The 16,012-nt window shown below is 48.2% G+C and overlaps 3 protein-coding genes across 5 annotated transcripts in view; 2 read left to right on the forward strand and 1 right to left on the reverse strand.

Moving 5' to 3' along the window:
* Positions 1-3,006, reverse strand: part of LOC126527475 (tudor domain-containing 6-like) — a 59,538-nt gene extending 56,532 nt beyond the window's left edge. For both annotated transcript variants that reach the window (XM_055068570.2, XM_055068569.2), the window contains exon 1: positions 578-3,006. In XM_055068570.2, the coding sequence (XP_054924545.1) occupies positions 578-2,855 (2,278 nt within the window). In that variant the 5' untranslated portion in view covers positions 2,856-3,006. The remainder of the gene's footprint in view (positions 1-577) is intronic.
* Positions 3,007-3,344: 338 nt separating this feature from the next.
* Positions 3,345-4,318, forward strand: ND-30 (NADH:ubiquinone oxidoreductase core subunit S3). Its single transcript, XM_050174896.3, has one exon. The coding sequence runs from the start codon at positions 3,439-3,441 to the stop codon at positions 4,246-4,248; it is 810 nt and encodes a 269-aa protein (XP_050030853.1). The 5' UTR covers positions 3,345-3,438; the 3' UTR covers positions 4,249-4,318.
* A 573-nt stretch (positions 4,319-4,891) lies between these two features.
* Positions 4,892-16,012, forward strand: part of LOC126527133 (uncharacterized) — a 35,559-nt gene continuing 24,438 nt past the window's right edge. The window contains exons 1-7 of one of the 2 annotated variants that reach the window (XM_050174886.2): positions 4,892-5,315; positions 5,777-5,908; positions 6,164-6,216; positions 6,290-6,367; positions 6,448-6,542; positions 7,200-7,292; positions 8,829-8,925. In XM_050174886.2, the coding sequence (XP_050030843.1) occupies positions 5,788-5,908; positions 6,164-6,216; positions 6,290-6,367; positions 6,448-6,542; positions 7,200-7,292; positions 8,829-8,925 (537 nt within the window). In that variant the 5' untranslated portion in view covers positions 4,892-5,315; positions 5,777-5,787. The remainder of the gene's footprint in view (positions 5,316-5,776; positions 5,909-6,163; positions 6,217-6,289; positions 6,368-6,447; positions 6,543-7,199; positions 7,293-8,828; positions 8,926-16,012) is intronic. The other variant, XM_050174887.2, reaches the window with a different exon arrangement.

A 16,012-nucleotide genomic window follows, 5' to 3' on the forward strand; every position in this document is an offset into this window, starting at 1 on the left:
GCGGAGTGACATGTTTCTGCGACCACTCACCACACAGCATTGCTCATGACAGCGTAGTATGTTCCATACTAGAAGCATGGAGGGGCACAAATACAAGATTCGTCATAACCTTGTATTTACAAGTTGTAATTTATAAAGTAGTTATTCCACAGAAGGCCATTGCAAATAAAAAAACTGCACTACGAAAAGTGCCGAGACTTCTACAACTACACTACAAGCTTCTGTAGTGTTTTTAAATTCCGAAGTTTTACGTGCCAAAACCACCACATGATTGTGAGGCATGCTGTAATGGGGGATTCCAGATGCATTTTGACCACCACGGGTTTTTTAATGTGCACCTAATGCATGGTACACGCATGTTTTTGCATTTTGCCCCCATCAATCACTGCGGCTGGGATTCGATCCCATGCCCACAGGCTTAGCAGCGCACCGCCAAAGCCACTACACCAACACAGCAATTGCTTCCATAGTTTTGCCTGTTAAGTATGAAACGGAGTACAGTGGTTTTAGTAAAAGTGACATGACAACACCACAGCTATTTACAGCTACTAAGTAGCTTCTACAAACACAAACAAACCTTTTGATGGAAGACTCTGCCCAGAGCTGGTAAATGCCACACTGTGGACATCCCCGTGGCATGCCAGAAAGCGTACCTCCACTTCTGTGTCGATCATGTCATCTGAGACCTGCCCCGACTGCAGCTGGCAAGGTATGCCAAACAAAGTAGGAATGGCAAACTGTGGTTCCAGAGGGCGCACATCCTGCAGCATCACGGTCTCCTCATTGCCATAGTCCAAGTACAAAACATCACACTGTGAACCGTCGGCTGAAACTTTTTCAACTTTCGCTCTGTAGAACTGCCCATCCTCAGAGAATCGACAACAGATGTGATCGCCAGGCTGTGGTAGGAAGGCCGGGTTTGGCGACGATGCAGAGTAATAGTCTCCGAGTCCTTTCTGCAGGACGTCCAGATCACCCTCTGGGATCTTCATGAACTGGCCAAAGAACTTCTGTGGGGGAGCAACATTAGTGACCAAGAGTTTCTCCACGGGACACACAATGGGAGATTGTGCCTTTGCTGAGCCCACTTGACGAGTGCTTGCCAATGCAGCATTCAATTCCTTGATGATTGATTTTGGAGGGTCCCCAACGAATATTTGAACAGAGTGGGTGCCATCAGGAAGGACATCAACAATTGAAACATTTGCTTCAATGTCCAGAAGCCGTTGTGCCAGCAACAGCTCTATCTCTTTTGAAGCCTGCGGCAAACACGTAAATCCATCCAAAGTGAGCTTCGTAGCATATGCAGGCTGCAGAGTGTACTTAAGGTCTAGCTGTCGGAGTTCAGAGATATCCAGTGTTGCAGTGTCCCCATAATCAGCAATCCAGACCTGCACTTGCGAGCCTGGCTTGATCACTTCAGCCCTGTACCACGTTCCTTCATATCTGCAGGCCACAGCCAAGCCGGGCATGATATCTGCAGGCGAAAGCATTGCAAGTGAAGGGGACTCTGCTTCCAGCTGCGTCGAAATCTGATCAATTTCATCCGCCATTTCTTTCAGCTGTGCATAGAGAACTTCGGTAGACTCAATAAATGTGATGTACATGACGTGCCGACAGCCTGGGTCAAGCCTCAATCGTTGTATCTGGGTGTGAAGGGCAGTCACTGGCAGCCCATTACACGGAGCATAATTTACTGCCGGAGGTGCTTTGTTGCCATTCAGAGCCTCAAACTTAACGGTATATACGCCAGGTATCACTCCCTGCGAAAATGTGCATGTCAGCTCTTGCTCTGCAGTGACTTCAAGGAAGGTATCCTTGTCTAGCCCTGTGCTAGACGCATTGCAATGGATTGCAAAGACAGGCTCTTGGAGCAGTTCAGGAGGGATGACCAACAAGTCTGACGTTGACTTGACTTCACGATTTCCGTAGTCGACAAAGGCCACCCTACAGCTACCGTGGAAGCAGTCGACAACAAGGGAGCGGTAGAGTAAAGAATCCTCTGTGAAACGTGCAAGACAGACCGTTTCACTCCGTACCAGCGCGGGGTCGAGTGGGACAGCGTCCGCGTACGTGTTCTGAATCATGTCAGAAAACGCCGCTGGATCCCTGGTCGCTAGATGCAAGAACACATCGCATATGGCTTCAACGTGCGCGACGTATACCCTGTAAGGTACGCCTAGTTTGATGTCGGGTATGGTGAAGGCGGGCTTCGCGCTAGCCGGCACCATGGCGTTCGTAAACGCCGCCGAACGCGCAAGCATGTCCGCTAGGCTCCTCCCGTCAGGCATGGTGACGGACACGACAGGCCTCACGCAGTTCACCTGCACCTGCTCGTACCTGTGGACTGTGACAGTAACCTCCACGCTCAAAAGCTTGGCCTTTGACAATACGACAACTTTCTCTGCGCCATCCGGCGTGGCAAGGCTCAAGTCGAGTTCGTCGAGAAAGCACTCGTAAACTCCGTGCGGTGTCCTGAAAATAGGGTCTGGGCTCTGGCGTACGTCATCAACGCATACCTCTTCACAGTTCCCGTAGTCTATGAACGTCACTTCGACTAGGGTCTCGTTGTGGCGCGGCCAGGATGACACCACGGCACGGTACCACTTCTTGTTCGAGCAGCGCGCGAAACACGGCGTTCCTAACGCTATCTGACTCTGATGCATAAATCCAGGCTTAGACGACAGCGCCGGCTCGAGGCCCTCGAGGTAAGCTTCAATATGCTTCATCATTTCGTGGTTCCTCTGCACAAACAGTTTAAGCCATCGGTGTTCGGGCGCCACGTGCGTTACAATAGCTTGGAATGTATCAGCCGCGGCACCGGCCGCGTTCCCCACGATCGTCGGATGCTCCATTGTTTAAACACGTTCCCGCTCGTTACCTGCAAGTCATTGCCGGTGCTGTCGAAGAATGGTTGCTGCTGCCTGCCACCAAGGAACGAACAAAATGAGCACGCGAAACCAAACGCAGCCCACAAACTGTCAAGCAGCAGCTCACTTCACAACCGCTCTGTCCTCCAATTCTTTCGCGTGCATTCGCGAGCGCCGCCGCGATATGTCAGACGGTACTCTCGAAGTGGGTGCTATTTCCAAGACACAGTCCGGTTGCGCACGAGGGCAAACGGAAGCGTAATTGTCGCGCAATTCACACTTCTAACACCACAAAACGCGAGCGCAAACGCAGCAAAGCTTGCGCTGCGGTATCATCAGTATGGTGATAGGTATTGTTACGAAATGCCTGGCACAAGGAAAAAACAAAACAAAACAAAAAAAAAAAAAAGAAACCCTAGACGGCGCTAACTGCGCTACCCTCGAGAAATTGAGCTATCATCATTAACTGTGCCGCGGTCCCTGCGTCGCTGTCTCCCTTATCGAAAGAAAGGTCGCCAGTCAAGGAAACACTCGATATCAGACATTCGCGCGAAGCTTGTTTCAAGAGATGTCTCTTCTTTTTGGAAGAGCTCGATGCCTAACGAGGCTGGGCAAGATTATCAGGCAGACTACGCCATTAGCGTCCGCAGCAGCGCGGCGTTACGAGAGCAAAGACTCCGCCGCGGCGCCGACCCAAGAAACCAGACCATCGGTCCGTAAGCCCCTGTATGTACAGCGCTCCAAACTTGAAGACTTCGGAAGGTACGTGGCCGAGTGCATGCCCAAATACGTCCAGAAGGTCCAAATAACGCCTGGTGACGAGCTAGAGATTATGATCGCCCCCGAAGGAGTCGTGCCTGTGCTCACTTTTCTCAAGGAACATCAAAACGCTCAGTACACGAACATAGTCGATATTTGCGGCGTCGACGTACCATCGAGGCAGTACCGTTTTGAAGTAGTCTACAACCTTCTGTCTGTGCACTTCAACTCGAGGATTCGTGTCAAGACGTACACGGACGAACTCACGCCTTTGGACTCCGCCACAGCCGTGTTCAAGGGCGCCAACTGGTACGAACGCGAGGTGTGGGACATGTATGGTGTCTTTTTCGGCAACCATCCGGACCTGAGAAGGATACTGACGGACTACGGCTTCGAAGGGCACCCGTTTCGCAAGGACTTCCCGCTTTCGGGCTATGTGGAGGTCCGCTACGACGACGAAGTCGAAAGGGTCGTTGTCGAACCCCTCGAGCTGACGCAGGAGTTTCGGAAGTTCGATTTGTCCACGCCGTGGGAAACATTTCCAAGGTTCCGTTCGGGAGACGCTGCACAAGAAGTCGCCCTGCCCAGCGGTCAGGAAGAATCCAAAAGCACCAAATAGATCGGTTTGTTGGCTTGGTCACGAAAAAAAAAAAAAAAAAGAGGGGGGGGGGGGGGACTTGCAGTTTCGACAGTTTCAATAAAGACATCGCCAGTGAAGTAAACCATCGCCGCCTCAGCGTCTCTGATTATGCATAGAACCAGACTATTCCTAAACTTAAAAACCGTGGTTGAAAATGGCTCCCCGCCAAATAATGTTTCGCATGCAACATATTAGAACGCGTGGCACTTGCCTGTCAGAATGCGTCGAGACTGTCTAGAGAGAGGAAATGCAGAGTCAGTGCACACGGAAGTAAGCTGCTAGCACGCGTTGCGAGGGCAAGATGTGGCTTGGCCTCGACACAAGCGCTGGAAGTGTTCGCCGAGAGTCTGTACAGCTGTCAAAAGGTAAACTAATCTCAAAGCGCAGTCAGCGTTGTCGCCGACGTTACGAGACGCTAGTTAGCAATTCACATGGCGCGCACTGTGGGGTTTGAAGACGCGCTTGCCGGTACAACACACTCGCCATGCAAAAGTTCACACGTGCCGCAGTCCAGCGCAAAAACAACCAAGCGCGTTTGATAAGAGTTTCGAATTGTATGGACTACACATACACGGCGATTGTAATTCTTTCAAAAGACAGCCACGCCGCGTTGAACTTACTTGGGTGCGATGTCACAGCGACGAATTCCGCACAAGACAGTCTTATTACGCTCCCTAGCTAATTAAAGCCGTTCAAGAAAAGAAATAGTTACGTAACCCTTCTTCGAATAGCCTCGCGTTCGCACTGTTCGCAGTGCAAAATTTTTTTCTCAATAGCGCTCCCCAGATAGTTCCCTAGAAAACTCCCTAGTGAGAGGGAGAGATAAAAATTGAGAAAGAGATGTGCACATGGACGCAGATCGTGCGGAGCGTATTGCGGAGTGAGCCGTAACGTAGTCTTGTGGAGCAATAATTTTTTCCTAACAGTGCTTTAACGGATAGAGTTTTCAAAACAACATAGGATGTACTAATAGCTCCTCAATATTCACAGTCTTTAGGTGACCTAGAAATTTACAGTCAGTCCCCGCCCCTCACCGGATAATTGAGGTGAGAAACTCCGTGTACTAGTCTACATGTGGTTATGTGCCAATAGTTGTATACAATGATATCAGTCGCGAGTGCTCACCCAGGCCGCGACTGTATAGGTCATTATTTCTGGGCGCGGCATGGCGACGAGTCGCGATTATGCGACTTTTTTAACTCCCTCATATCAATGTCACTGCAGAGGCGTACGTAGTAGTACGTCGGCGTGAAAGCGAATTCGCGGCTTGGAGTTGAATTATATGCGGTGTATGAGGGTCGATCATCACTCATATCCATCTGCAGTTTTAACAGAATCGTGCAAATTCCTATTTCGGCGTAGACGTGTGTGACGGTGTTGGTGCGCGCGCGTTTTGGTTTAGGATTGCAAGCGTATGTGCGGCTGCATTCAAAACGATATGCACGTGTTTCTTACAGCACCGAAGATCCATTGCGTAAGTCTTGCCAATGCCTCCTTTGTCTTGCAGTGTTTTGAAAAATGCCTGGAGATGGTCATGGCAGTATGAGATCGGGCATGTGGTTCCTGGTCAGCATTCCAAAGGAAGACACTGAAAAGGCGGCACGCTCTTGCGCGGACAGCCGTGCGACTTTATCAGAAGGTATGCAATGCTCGTGCACTTGTACCACCAGCTTTTATCGCTGCATTGCTTGTGCATCAATGGCCAAGACATAACACAGTAAATTGATGCGTGCATCTCTGTGCATGCATGCTGCTGAAATGGCTTACACAAACAAAAACATTTAGAAAGCATTTACTATCAAGCAGTAATAATAATAAAGCCTAACCTCACAGTTGCGTGCCTACAGCTTTTATTCATTATTTTTATTATTATTTTTTTGTTATTCATTTGTAGATGACGACCGTGAGAATTTTCGCGATAGCAAGGAACATCTTACTTTGAAGCAGGTATATACAAGCCTTGGTTTTTGTTCATTTCCATGCAGTATCAAGTAATCACGGTGTACCTTCTCTACTCTAGGCACTGGAAGATTGCCTAGAGTCATACGGAATTCGAAATGCCATCTGGAATGCAACAGCCCAAGATAAATTCTATCAGGTAACGTGTACACACGCACAAGCAATCCTCAGTATGCTCCAACACCCTTGCTAGTCCTCCTAATTTCAAATGTCATTTAGGTGTCCTTTCCGTATGAAAGCGGAAAACCAACGGATTGCATCCTTAGTGACCTGACATCTCGGGGAATTGGTTCGAACTATGACTCAACTATTGGGTGAGGTTACTTTCTGTTCCTTTAACGAGTGATGTATATTTTTATTTTGGCTGCCTTACTCCAAGTTTGCATGTCGTAGCAGTGTTATATATATATATATATATATATATATATATATATATATATGCTCTGATTGCACAAACTGCCATTGATGCGCTTGCCACAGTGCAATGTGTTCGATGACTTAAATGATGTTTTTTTGCATCTGCATGCGCCTTGCAGCCTCAAGAGCTTCTATAAAATCTGCTCTAAATTTATGTGGAAGCTTCTTTTAGCTGTGCCATGCACTTGAGCCTTGGAGCATTGCTGGTGCTTTGTGTGCAACGAAGACGCTCTTAGCCTTTCTTAAACACACTGGCCATGACCAGACACTCTAGTAGTTACTTATTTGTTACTGTCTGCTCTTGTATGTTGTGTATGTGTGTACTCTGTATGAATGCATCATCACTTTAAATGTCACTCTTGTCATCTTAAGTATCATGTTAGATGTATGGCCATAGCAAATCATTCATTAAAGAATGTTTCTACCTCTTTAATTAATGTTATGCTATAGATACTCTTCAAGTGCCATCACAACATATATAATGTTGACAGGCCTTGTGTTAGACATTACTCACAGATTGACATTGTTCCCGCCTCTGCCCTTTTTATCCACAGTGTATTTCCATGTCCAATATTCTACAGAGCTGTTGAACCAGAAAGTGATGATGAGGAACAAAACACGATAGCTGATGTTAACTATGAATCAGGGTGAGTGGGTACTGTGATGTTGCAAAACCATGTGCATGAATAGTTTGCCATTCTGGCTTAATTCTGCCATGTAATGCATAGCAATGGGCATGGCACAATGTTCTACATGTCAAGCCTTGCTCATTGAAGACACTTTTTGCAGCAGTTATGACAGCCATGTAATATCATGCCAGAATTAACTACTAGCTCCTCGATCACAAATAGCTCCTTTGTGCAGGCTGCAAAAGGGGGTCACTCGCAGTCTAGAAATTCGATCCTGATTGGGCTAGATTGCAATCGAAACTACTTGATTGGACAGGTGTAATGTTTAAAATTGTGATGTGTGATTGTTGTGGAGCCTTGTGCAGTTTGTGCTCTGGCCCTAAAATTAAGCATCTGTAAACTTATCACCAGTGTCACATACACCAGGTGCATACAAAAAGGAAAATGCGCCCTCTACTTTGTTTGCTCATGTTTGCCTTTCATTTTGGTACCTTGGAAGCAAATGTCAGTCATGTTCTCGTAAATTCAAATTATTTGCAGGCCACATCAAAATTAATAGGATGCACAAAATACGAAACATAGCTTGCAGCAATTGTGAGTCTATGTAGTAAAACCACGGTGATACGTCTTGTATTTGGTGTGATATTATACCGAGGCATGTATTCTGTTACCACATGTGTGCTCTGTTGTGTAAAATTCTGCCTTTCCCAAATCAGCTGTAAGATGAGACAGAACTGCCTGCAAATTGTGTGCGCACCTAACCATGAAAATATTGAGTGCACAAAAGCTGTTGTTGCTAGATATGTATTCAATGAGAACTGTCAAAGTAATGACTATAAATTCAGTTTCACTCGTAGAATCATGTTAGATAGAAAAACAAACATAATTATTACCTTCAATGCATTTCTTGCTCTAGCAAACAACTATGCTCTGAGCACGGTACCCAAAGAGATGACATGCATTGTACCTAATTTCTTTTTAAGTCATTATAGTAAAATATTTTTAACACGAAGCAAAAATGATTAGTGGTTTGCTTTACACAAAAATTTTAAAAAAAATGTTGTGTAAGAAATTGAAAAAGGAGTCACCGTTGCTAGTATGCAAGACTATCAGATGCTAAATGCTAGGGATGTGCTTTGAGAAGTTAAAGCAAAGAGTACAGTCATTGCTTTGTTGTGACAGTAGACATATCTGGACCATCAGCTTGAAACAGAAAGTGCATCTGTTTATGCTGAGATGTATAGGACTTCCCCTTTTGGTAAGGAAATGTTTCATAAAAACTACTACAAGTCTGCACTTTAGACATTATGTCAGACAAACCTAACATTTTCTTGGAAACATAAGAGTGAGTGGTTGTAAAGGCAGAAAGGGCAGCCTTACATAAATCAGGACCTTAATTTACATAGTCAAATCAGTTAGCAAAGCAAAGATGAACTGATCCCATTTTGTTCAGCTAGCTAGCTTTGTTTGGCATATGAAGAGTACTAATAATCAAAGCACTACAATGTGTTTGGCTTTACCCGGTTTATGGTATTGACATCTGTTTTCTTTTAGCGATGAAGCAAAAAAGGAAAAAGAGAAGGAGAGTGGATTTCGATCAATGCAGAAGAAGTTTCTGAAGTCTGTTAAGGCACGCCTTACGGTTGCTCAGGTGTGTAGTTTAGTGATCAGGTGATTACTGTGCCTTGGATTGATGAAGGTGCTTCTCAAATTGACAAAACTAGTGTGTGTTTATTATGATGACTTTGCTTTTTGGTGTCTGGGACACATTTGGGAGTATTCGTAGCATTATAGGCAAACATATATATATATATATATATATATATATATATATATATACACACACACACATATATATAAACTAGAACTAGCAGGACCATCTCTTAAGTCTTGCAGCACTGCTTGCTTCTTTTGAAAACCCTATGATTTTAGTATGGCAGGAGTTGTCTTTGAAGAATTATTTTGAAGTTCAGCATTCCAGGAGTAATGATAATACCAACTTTTGAAACATATTGCCTACATCTTAGGACACTTCTATTATGCCTGTGCTACAAAACGGGCAAAAATGCACAAAATATTTTTTTCAATTGCTTGACGATAGTTGTCTGAATGGCCGCTGGTCATAGCAGTAGATACATTGTCTCTTTTTTTTGTTGCTTTTTGTTGGAATGACCCATATCAGGCAAATCTTTAATTGCACAGATTACATTTGCTTTTATTCCCATAGATAAACTATTTTCAATATTCAGGATTGTGAAATCCTGAGAAATCCAGTGAAAAATTGTACATTTTTAATTCCTCCCTCTGCTGTCCATTGTTAATTGATGCTGCATGTGGTAGAAATATTTTAAAGCAAAATTTTCTCACTATAGAGTTATTGGCATTGAAGGGAATAATCACTAATTAGTCCAACATTGCTGCTTAGCTATGATAGGTCCTTCTTTCATGTGATCGAATTTGTACTGAACTTAGTGACTGAAATGGTTGTGCATACTACATTACTTAACACAGTGCAGTATCTGTTTGAAAGGTTCTGAAATAATAAAAAATTATCAATACTTGTCATTCTCCCCAAATGCTGCTCATAACAGGGTATACCATATTCAAGAGCAGTCCTAATTTTTATAAAATTCTGTGCATAAATATGAAAGTGCAGTGTATATAATTTTATAAGTGTAGAAGGAAGCCTCAAAGTCATAAGACAGCTGCAAGACAATTTGTCAATACATACATCAGAAGAAAGAAAATGCTACAAATTTTCATTAAAGATAATTCACTGGTGAAAGGTAGGGGTAGGCGCTGCGATCGCCGAGGAGTGTAGACATGCTCGCGTCAGCTCCGTGTTCGTGAAATGATTCTGCAGCATTTTCTTGCGAATTGTGGCCTAATTTTTACACCAGTCGATCCGTGAAGATACCAGGACTCCGTAGACGCCTCATTTTCAGGTGGGACGCTCCATTTCCCTGTGCTACGGACATTTTCCTGTGCTGCGAACATTTTTGTGAATCGCCCACGCCGCCGCCGCGCGTGTGCGCCAGGCGCACCGGATGCGTGGCGCGCACTCGAGCGAGCTCCGTAACGCCGATCAAGTTTCTCTGCCCCAGCAACGAGCATGGAGCTCGAAGTGGCCGCCGAGACGGGCTGGCGAACAACTCGCCTTCACCAACCGGCGAAGCTGAGGGACGACTCTTCACCCCAAACTGACCCCACCCAAACCTCAAGCACTTGTTCTCGCTCCAAGACCAGGCCACCAGTCAAAGCACAAGTTCTCAAGGCTGGACGCATGCCTCCGCTACCTTCCAACCAAATCAAGATTATAATTCGCCCCAAGGGTGCCCTCAACATCGCCAAAATTGGTGGTCCTACCGTGACTACAGCCGTTCTCCAAGCCGCACAGCTCAGCCCAGCAGATATTCAACAAGACACCGTGTGCCCCAACACTCAACAAAACATTGTCGTTGTCAGTACGCCAAGTCTGCAGAACGCCGACCGGTATGTCTGCATAAAATCCATTCAAGTCAATGGGGTCACGCACGATGTTAACGCGTATGAGACGGCCGCTGAAGACACCACGAAGGGAGTCATCCGCGGAATCCCCGTCTCTGATACCCCACAGCAAATCAACGCCAATATCGTCAATACCCGCAACCCCCTCGCACTAGCCGCAAAACGCATTGGAATGACAACCAGCGTTGTTATCGCCTTCAGTGGCCCCGACGTGCCATATCTGGTCCGGTACGGAGCTACCTTAATCCCATGCTCATTATTCCGCAAGCAAATGGAAATTTGCTACCAATGCGGCCGCCTCGGACACCGCATGGATGTCTGCCCTTTTCCCAATAACAAGATCTGCCGAGGTTGCAGAGTCCGCAACCCACCTCCCGATCACACGTGTAACCCCAAATGCTCACTGTGCGGCGGCGCTCATCTTACAGCGGACAAATCGTGTACGGCTCGCTACAAGACACCGTACGTTATTCGCAAGCGCATTGGGGAACGCCGAGCTGCAATGCAAGCCACCCTTCAAGAAAGCGACTTCCCGCCCTTGATCTCCAAGCCCCGCTCCAGATCCCGGTCTCCATCACGCTCGAGGCAGCATTGTTCCCGGACCCCTTCACGTTCGAGACAGCGCCGTTCCCGATCCAGATCTACCTCTACCCCACCCGCCAAGTCTCCCACTAACAAGGTGAGCTTCGCAGAAGCCCTTAAGGGCGCCTCGCGAGAGGGTCGCACCACACCTTCTCCACAGTCCATGAACACCAATGATAACGCAGAAATAGCCCACCTCAAAAAAGAAAATGCCATTATGCGCAACCTAATCCACAAGCTCTTGCAAGAGGTTCACGATCTTAAACAATCCAAGGCCCCCGCTCCTACACCACCCGCCGAAGCGTCCCACTCCTCTAGCCACGACGCTCCACTGACACCAGCCCCCAAAAAGCGGGCCCTCCAAGAGGGAGCCACGGGCCAAGTGCGCTCAGAGGTTAAGGACATGCTAGTCTCACTTCAAAGCACGATGAACACACTCCAGAACGCAGTAGAATCCATGCAACACGCCGTTCTCGCCCTGGCACAGCGCGTCACAAACATTGAAGCCCACCTACAAACTCTCCCCATGCCCGCTCCCCCTGCCCTCGAAAACCCGGCACTGCCCATGACGGCATCCCCCAATCCTCATCATGGCCCACACTAACAGAGATACACTTATCTGGCAGTGGAACTGCCGAGGCTATCTCCGCAAACAGCCAGTCATCCGTCAACACCTTCGTACCCTCACCCGGCAGCCGGACGTCATCATAATTCAGGAAACCCATATCGATTCGGTCACCCTCCCAGGTTACCAACCTTTCATCCCGCCGCATGCTTCTCGCCGCCTCTGCACTTTCGTCCACAAGAGAATTACCGCCATTGAACACAATCTCCATGACCGAAACATCGAACACCTTCTCGTTGAACTTATCCCCACCAGGAGACGTAAGGAAAGTATTTTTCTCCTTAACGTGTACAGCCATCCCTCTGCCAAAGTTCGAAGCCGTTTTCTCACCCTCTTCAAGAAGGCCCTTAACATAGCTGGCACCAACCCCCTCGTTATCGGTGGAGACTTCAATCTCCCCCACACGGTATGGGGATATGGCTACTCGACGACGGCGGCTCAAAACCTCTGGAAAGACTCCCAAGACCTCGGCCTCACTTTCATTACAGACCCCACCTTCCCCACACGCCTCGGTAGTTCCACTTCCCGCGACACGACCCCCGACCTGACATTTACCAAAAACGTCACCAACGCCCAATGGAGCAACACACAACATGATCTCGGTAGTGACCATTCCATCATTGCCATACTTATCCCTCGGATAGCTGCAGTTACCGCCAAACCCCGTGAGTTCACTTGGGTTGACTGGGATGCATTTCGCAAGCATCGATCCGCTGACCAGCACGCGGAACGCATAGCGGAGATTGATGCATGGACCCGAAATCTCCACTCCGATACCAAAGCAGCCACGCACACCGTTACCACCGATGCCACTGTCGAGCGCATGGACAGTAGACTGGCCCATCTCCTCGCGGCTAAAACATCCATCCTATCCCGCTGGAAGGGGCAACGTCTCAACAGGCGCCTCCGCGCTAAAATAGCTCTCCTCAATAAGGAAATCGAAGCCCATTGCCTCACTCTGAGCCGTCAGCAGTGGACTGAACTGTGCAATACTGCTGACGGACAGATCCACTGTCCCTCTTCTTGGAAGCTTCTCAGACAGCTCCTCGATAGTCAAGCCACCCGCTCTTCCCAACAAGAACGCCTCACTAAACTTCTCTACACAGAAACGAAGAAACAGGGCCGCGCCCAAGTCTTAGACTACCTCACCAACAAGTATCTCCCCGTGGGCCCAGGGCAACCTCATGGCTCCTACACCGGGGCCCCCAACCCCCCACTGGACGAAGACTTTAGTGTCGCGGAGATCCAAGCCGCCCTGCATAAATTAAACAGCCGCTCTGCCCCTGGCCCCGATGGGATCACTAACAAAGCCCTCCGTAATCTGGATGATGCCTCCGTCACCCACCTGACAGATTATATCAATGACTGCTGGCGTAATGGTGCCATTCCGCCGGCCTGGAAAACAGCAAAAGTCATCCTTATTCCCAAACCTGGCAAACCTTCTAGCCTCGATCATCTTCGCCCCATCTCACTTACCTCATGTGTGGGAAAGGTTATGGAGCATGCCTTCCTCACCCGAATTAACACCCATCTGGAAGACACTGCAGCGTATCCTCACTCTATCATTGGCTTCCGGGCCCACCTGTCGACCCAAGACGTCATGCTACAACTTAAGCACCATATACTAGAAGGTAGAACAAGTACTGCTAAAGCTGTACTCGACCTCGAAAAAGCCTTTGACAGCATAGCCCATTCCACCATTCTTGACCGCATCTCACGCCTTAATATCGGTGCGCGTGCTTATAATTACGTCAGAAACTTTCTCTCTAATCGCACGGCCTTCCTTTCGGTGGGGGATCTCCTCTCCAACGTCCAGACTTTGGGCAGCGCGGGAACCCCCCAGGGCTCCGTTATCTCCCCAATGCTTTTTATTCTTGTCATGATCGGTCTTGCCAAGGAGTTGCAGCAAGTGGACGGTGTCACCCACACCATATACGCTGACGATATAACCATCTGGGCCCACCAAGGCAGTGACGGCGAAATAGAGACGGCACTACAATCCGCCATTGAAACAGTCGAGACCTATATCCAAGGCACGGGGCTTCGCTGCTCCCCAGCGAAGTCCGAACTCCTCCTCTACAGGCCTACTCTCCGTGGCCGCCGTCCAAAATACTCCACCGCTAAACGCCATTACGAAGACATTGCGCTTCATCTCACGGATGGCAGCCCCATACCCCTCGTCACCAATATCCGTGTGCTCGGCTTGCTCATAGAGGCGAACGGAGCAAATGGCATGGCCCTTGCCAAAATCAAGATGAATACAGCCAACACCATGAGACTTTTGAAGCGGGTCTCCAACCGCCGTGGGGGTATGAAAGAGGAGAATCTGCTCCGATTAATCCAGTCATTCGTAATTTGCCACATCACCTACGTTGCTGCGTATCTAAACTGGTACAAGGCTGAACAAATCAAGCTCAACATCCTCCTACGCGGTGTCTATAAACAAGCCCTCGGCCTCCCCGGTTGCACCAGCACTGACCTCCTCCTTCAACTAGGCGTCCATAACACACTGGACGAGCTCATCGAGGCCCAACGTCGCTCTCAGCTGGAGAGACTCACTCTCACAGCGACGGGTCGCCATATCCTCACCTCGCACGGCATCACATACCACCATCAACACGGCCATAAGCACCAGATCCCCTCCACCATACGCGCTTGGATTCACGCCGACCCTATCCCCAGAAACATGCACCCCGAATACAACCACGCACGTCGCACAGCACATGCCACGGTTCTCACCAAATCCCTTACTCGCCACGACGGTGTGAGTTTCGTCGACGCCGCCGAATATCCCCACGTTACCCGCTTTGCTGCCGTCACCACGCGTGGAGGCTCTCTCCACCATGCTATCAGCCTAGTAACCCCACACGCTGAGGAAGCTGAAGAAGTGGCCATCGCGCTAGCCACACTGGACCTAACATGCCATACCATCGTCTCTGATTCCCGCTCCGCCGTTATCAACTATATCAACGGCCGTATTTCACACCAAGCCTTGCGCATCTTGCAACAAGCACCCCGCTCAACCGACCATCAGGTTACACTCGTCTGGTTCCCGGCTCATGCAGGCGCCGTCCATCCGCACCTCCCCAACCTCAACGAGGTTACCCACTCCCTAGCGCGAGGCCTAGTTAACCGCGCGGGAGAAGGGGAGGCTGCCCCCACCGGTAGGGATCGCCTGACACGCTACAATGATCTTGTGAAGTCCTTCTACTTAGAGCGTAGAACCTTCGCCGGCCCACACAACAAACTATCCCGAGCGCAGGCTACAACTTTCCGCCTGCTACAAACCAATACTTACCCCTCGTTACAACTTTACAACAAGATCTACCCAGACATTTACCCCAATCCCACGTGCCATATCTGCAAGACACAGCCAGCCACACTTCCACACATGCTTTGGGACTGTACACACCAATACCCCGACACTAACCCCACGACCCTCTCGTCGAGATGGCACGCTGCCCTGCGTAGCTCCAACCTTGACGACCAACTCTGGGCGACCCAGCAAGCCTGCGAGGCGGCGAAGAGGCAACACCTCGACGTCCCCACGTGGGAGGCCTAGGCCCAGCCACCATCTCTTGCTGGTTTCAATAAAGTTTATTCAGTTCAGTCAGTGGTGAAAGGTAAAACTGCAGGCAACAAGAGCAGCTGCAAGGTCTGAAGCAGAAACTGAATTTTGATGGCCCAAAGAAAAAAGCCACGCTTTACGTTTTACAGCTTGAAACAAAGTGGCCATTATCTCTTTGTCTGCCCTATTCTTAAATGGTGTTTAGAGATCGCCAGTTCTTATATTTCTGCATCTGAAAACTCAGCACTATTTTTGCAGGTTTAATCCGTGAATTGAGATTTTGTTGCTTTTTCTTGTCTGTATGGTGAATATTATTTTTTCGGTCATTGTATTTTTCATGTGACAGACAAACAGTTTTCCTAGTGACTGTTAGCATCGCACTATGCCTCATTTTGTGACATTTAGGGTACAACTTGAAATAGCATAATGTGGTACCGTGTGCTTCTTTTCACTAAC

The sequence above is a fragment of the Dermacentor andersoni genome, chromosome 9 (assembly GCF_023375885.2).
Source record: "Dermacentor andersoni chromosome 9, qqDerAnde1_hic_scaffold, whole genome shotgun sequence".
NCBI lineage: Eukaryota > Metazoa > Arthropoda > Arachnida > Ixodida > Ixodidae > Dermacentor > Dermacentor andersoni.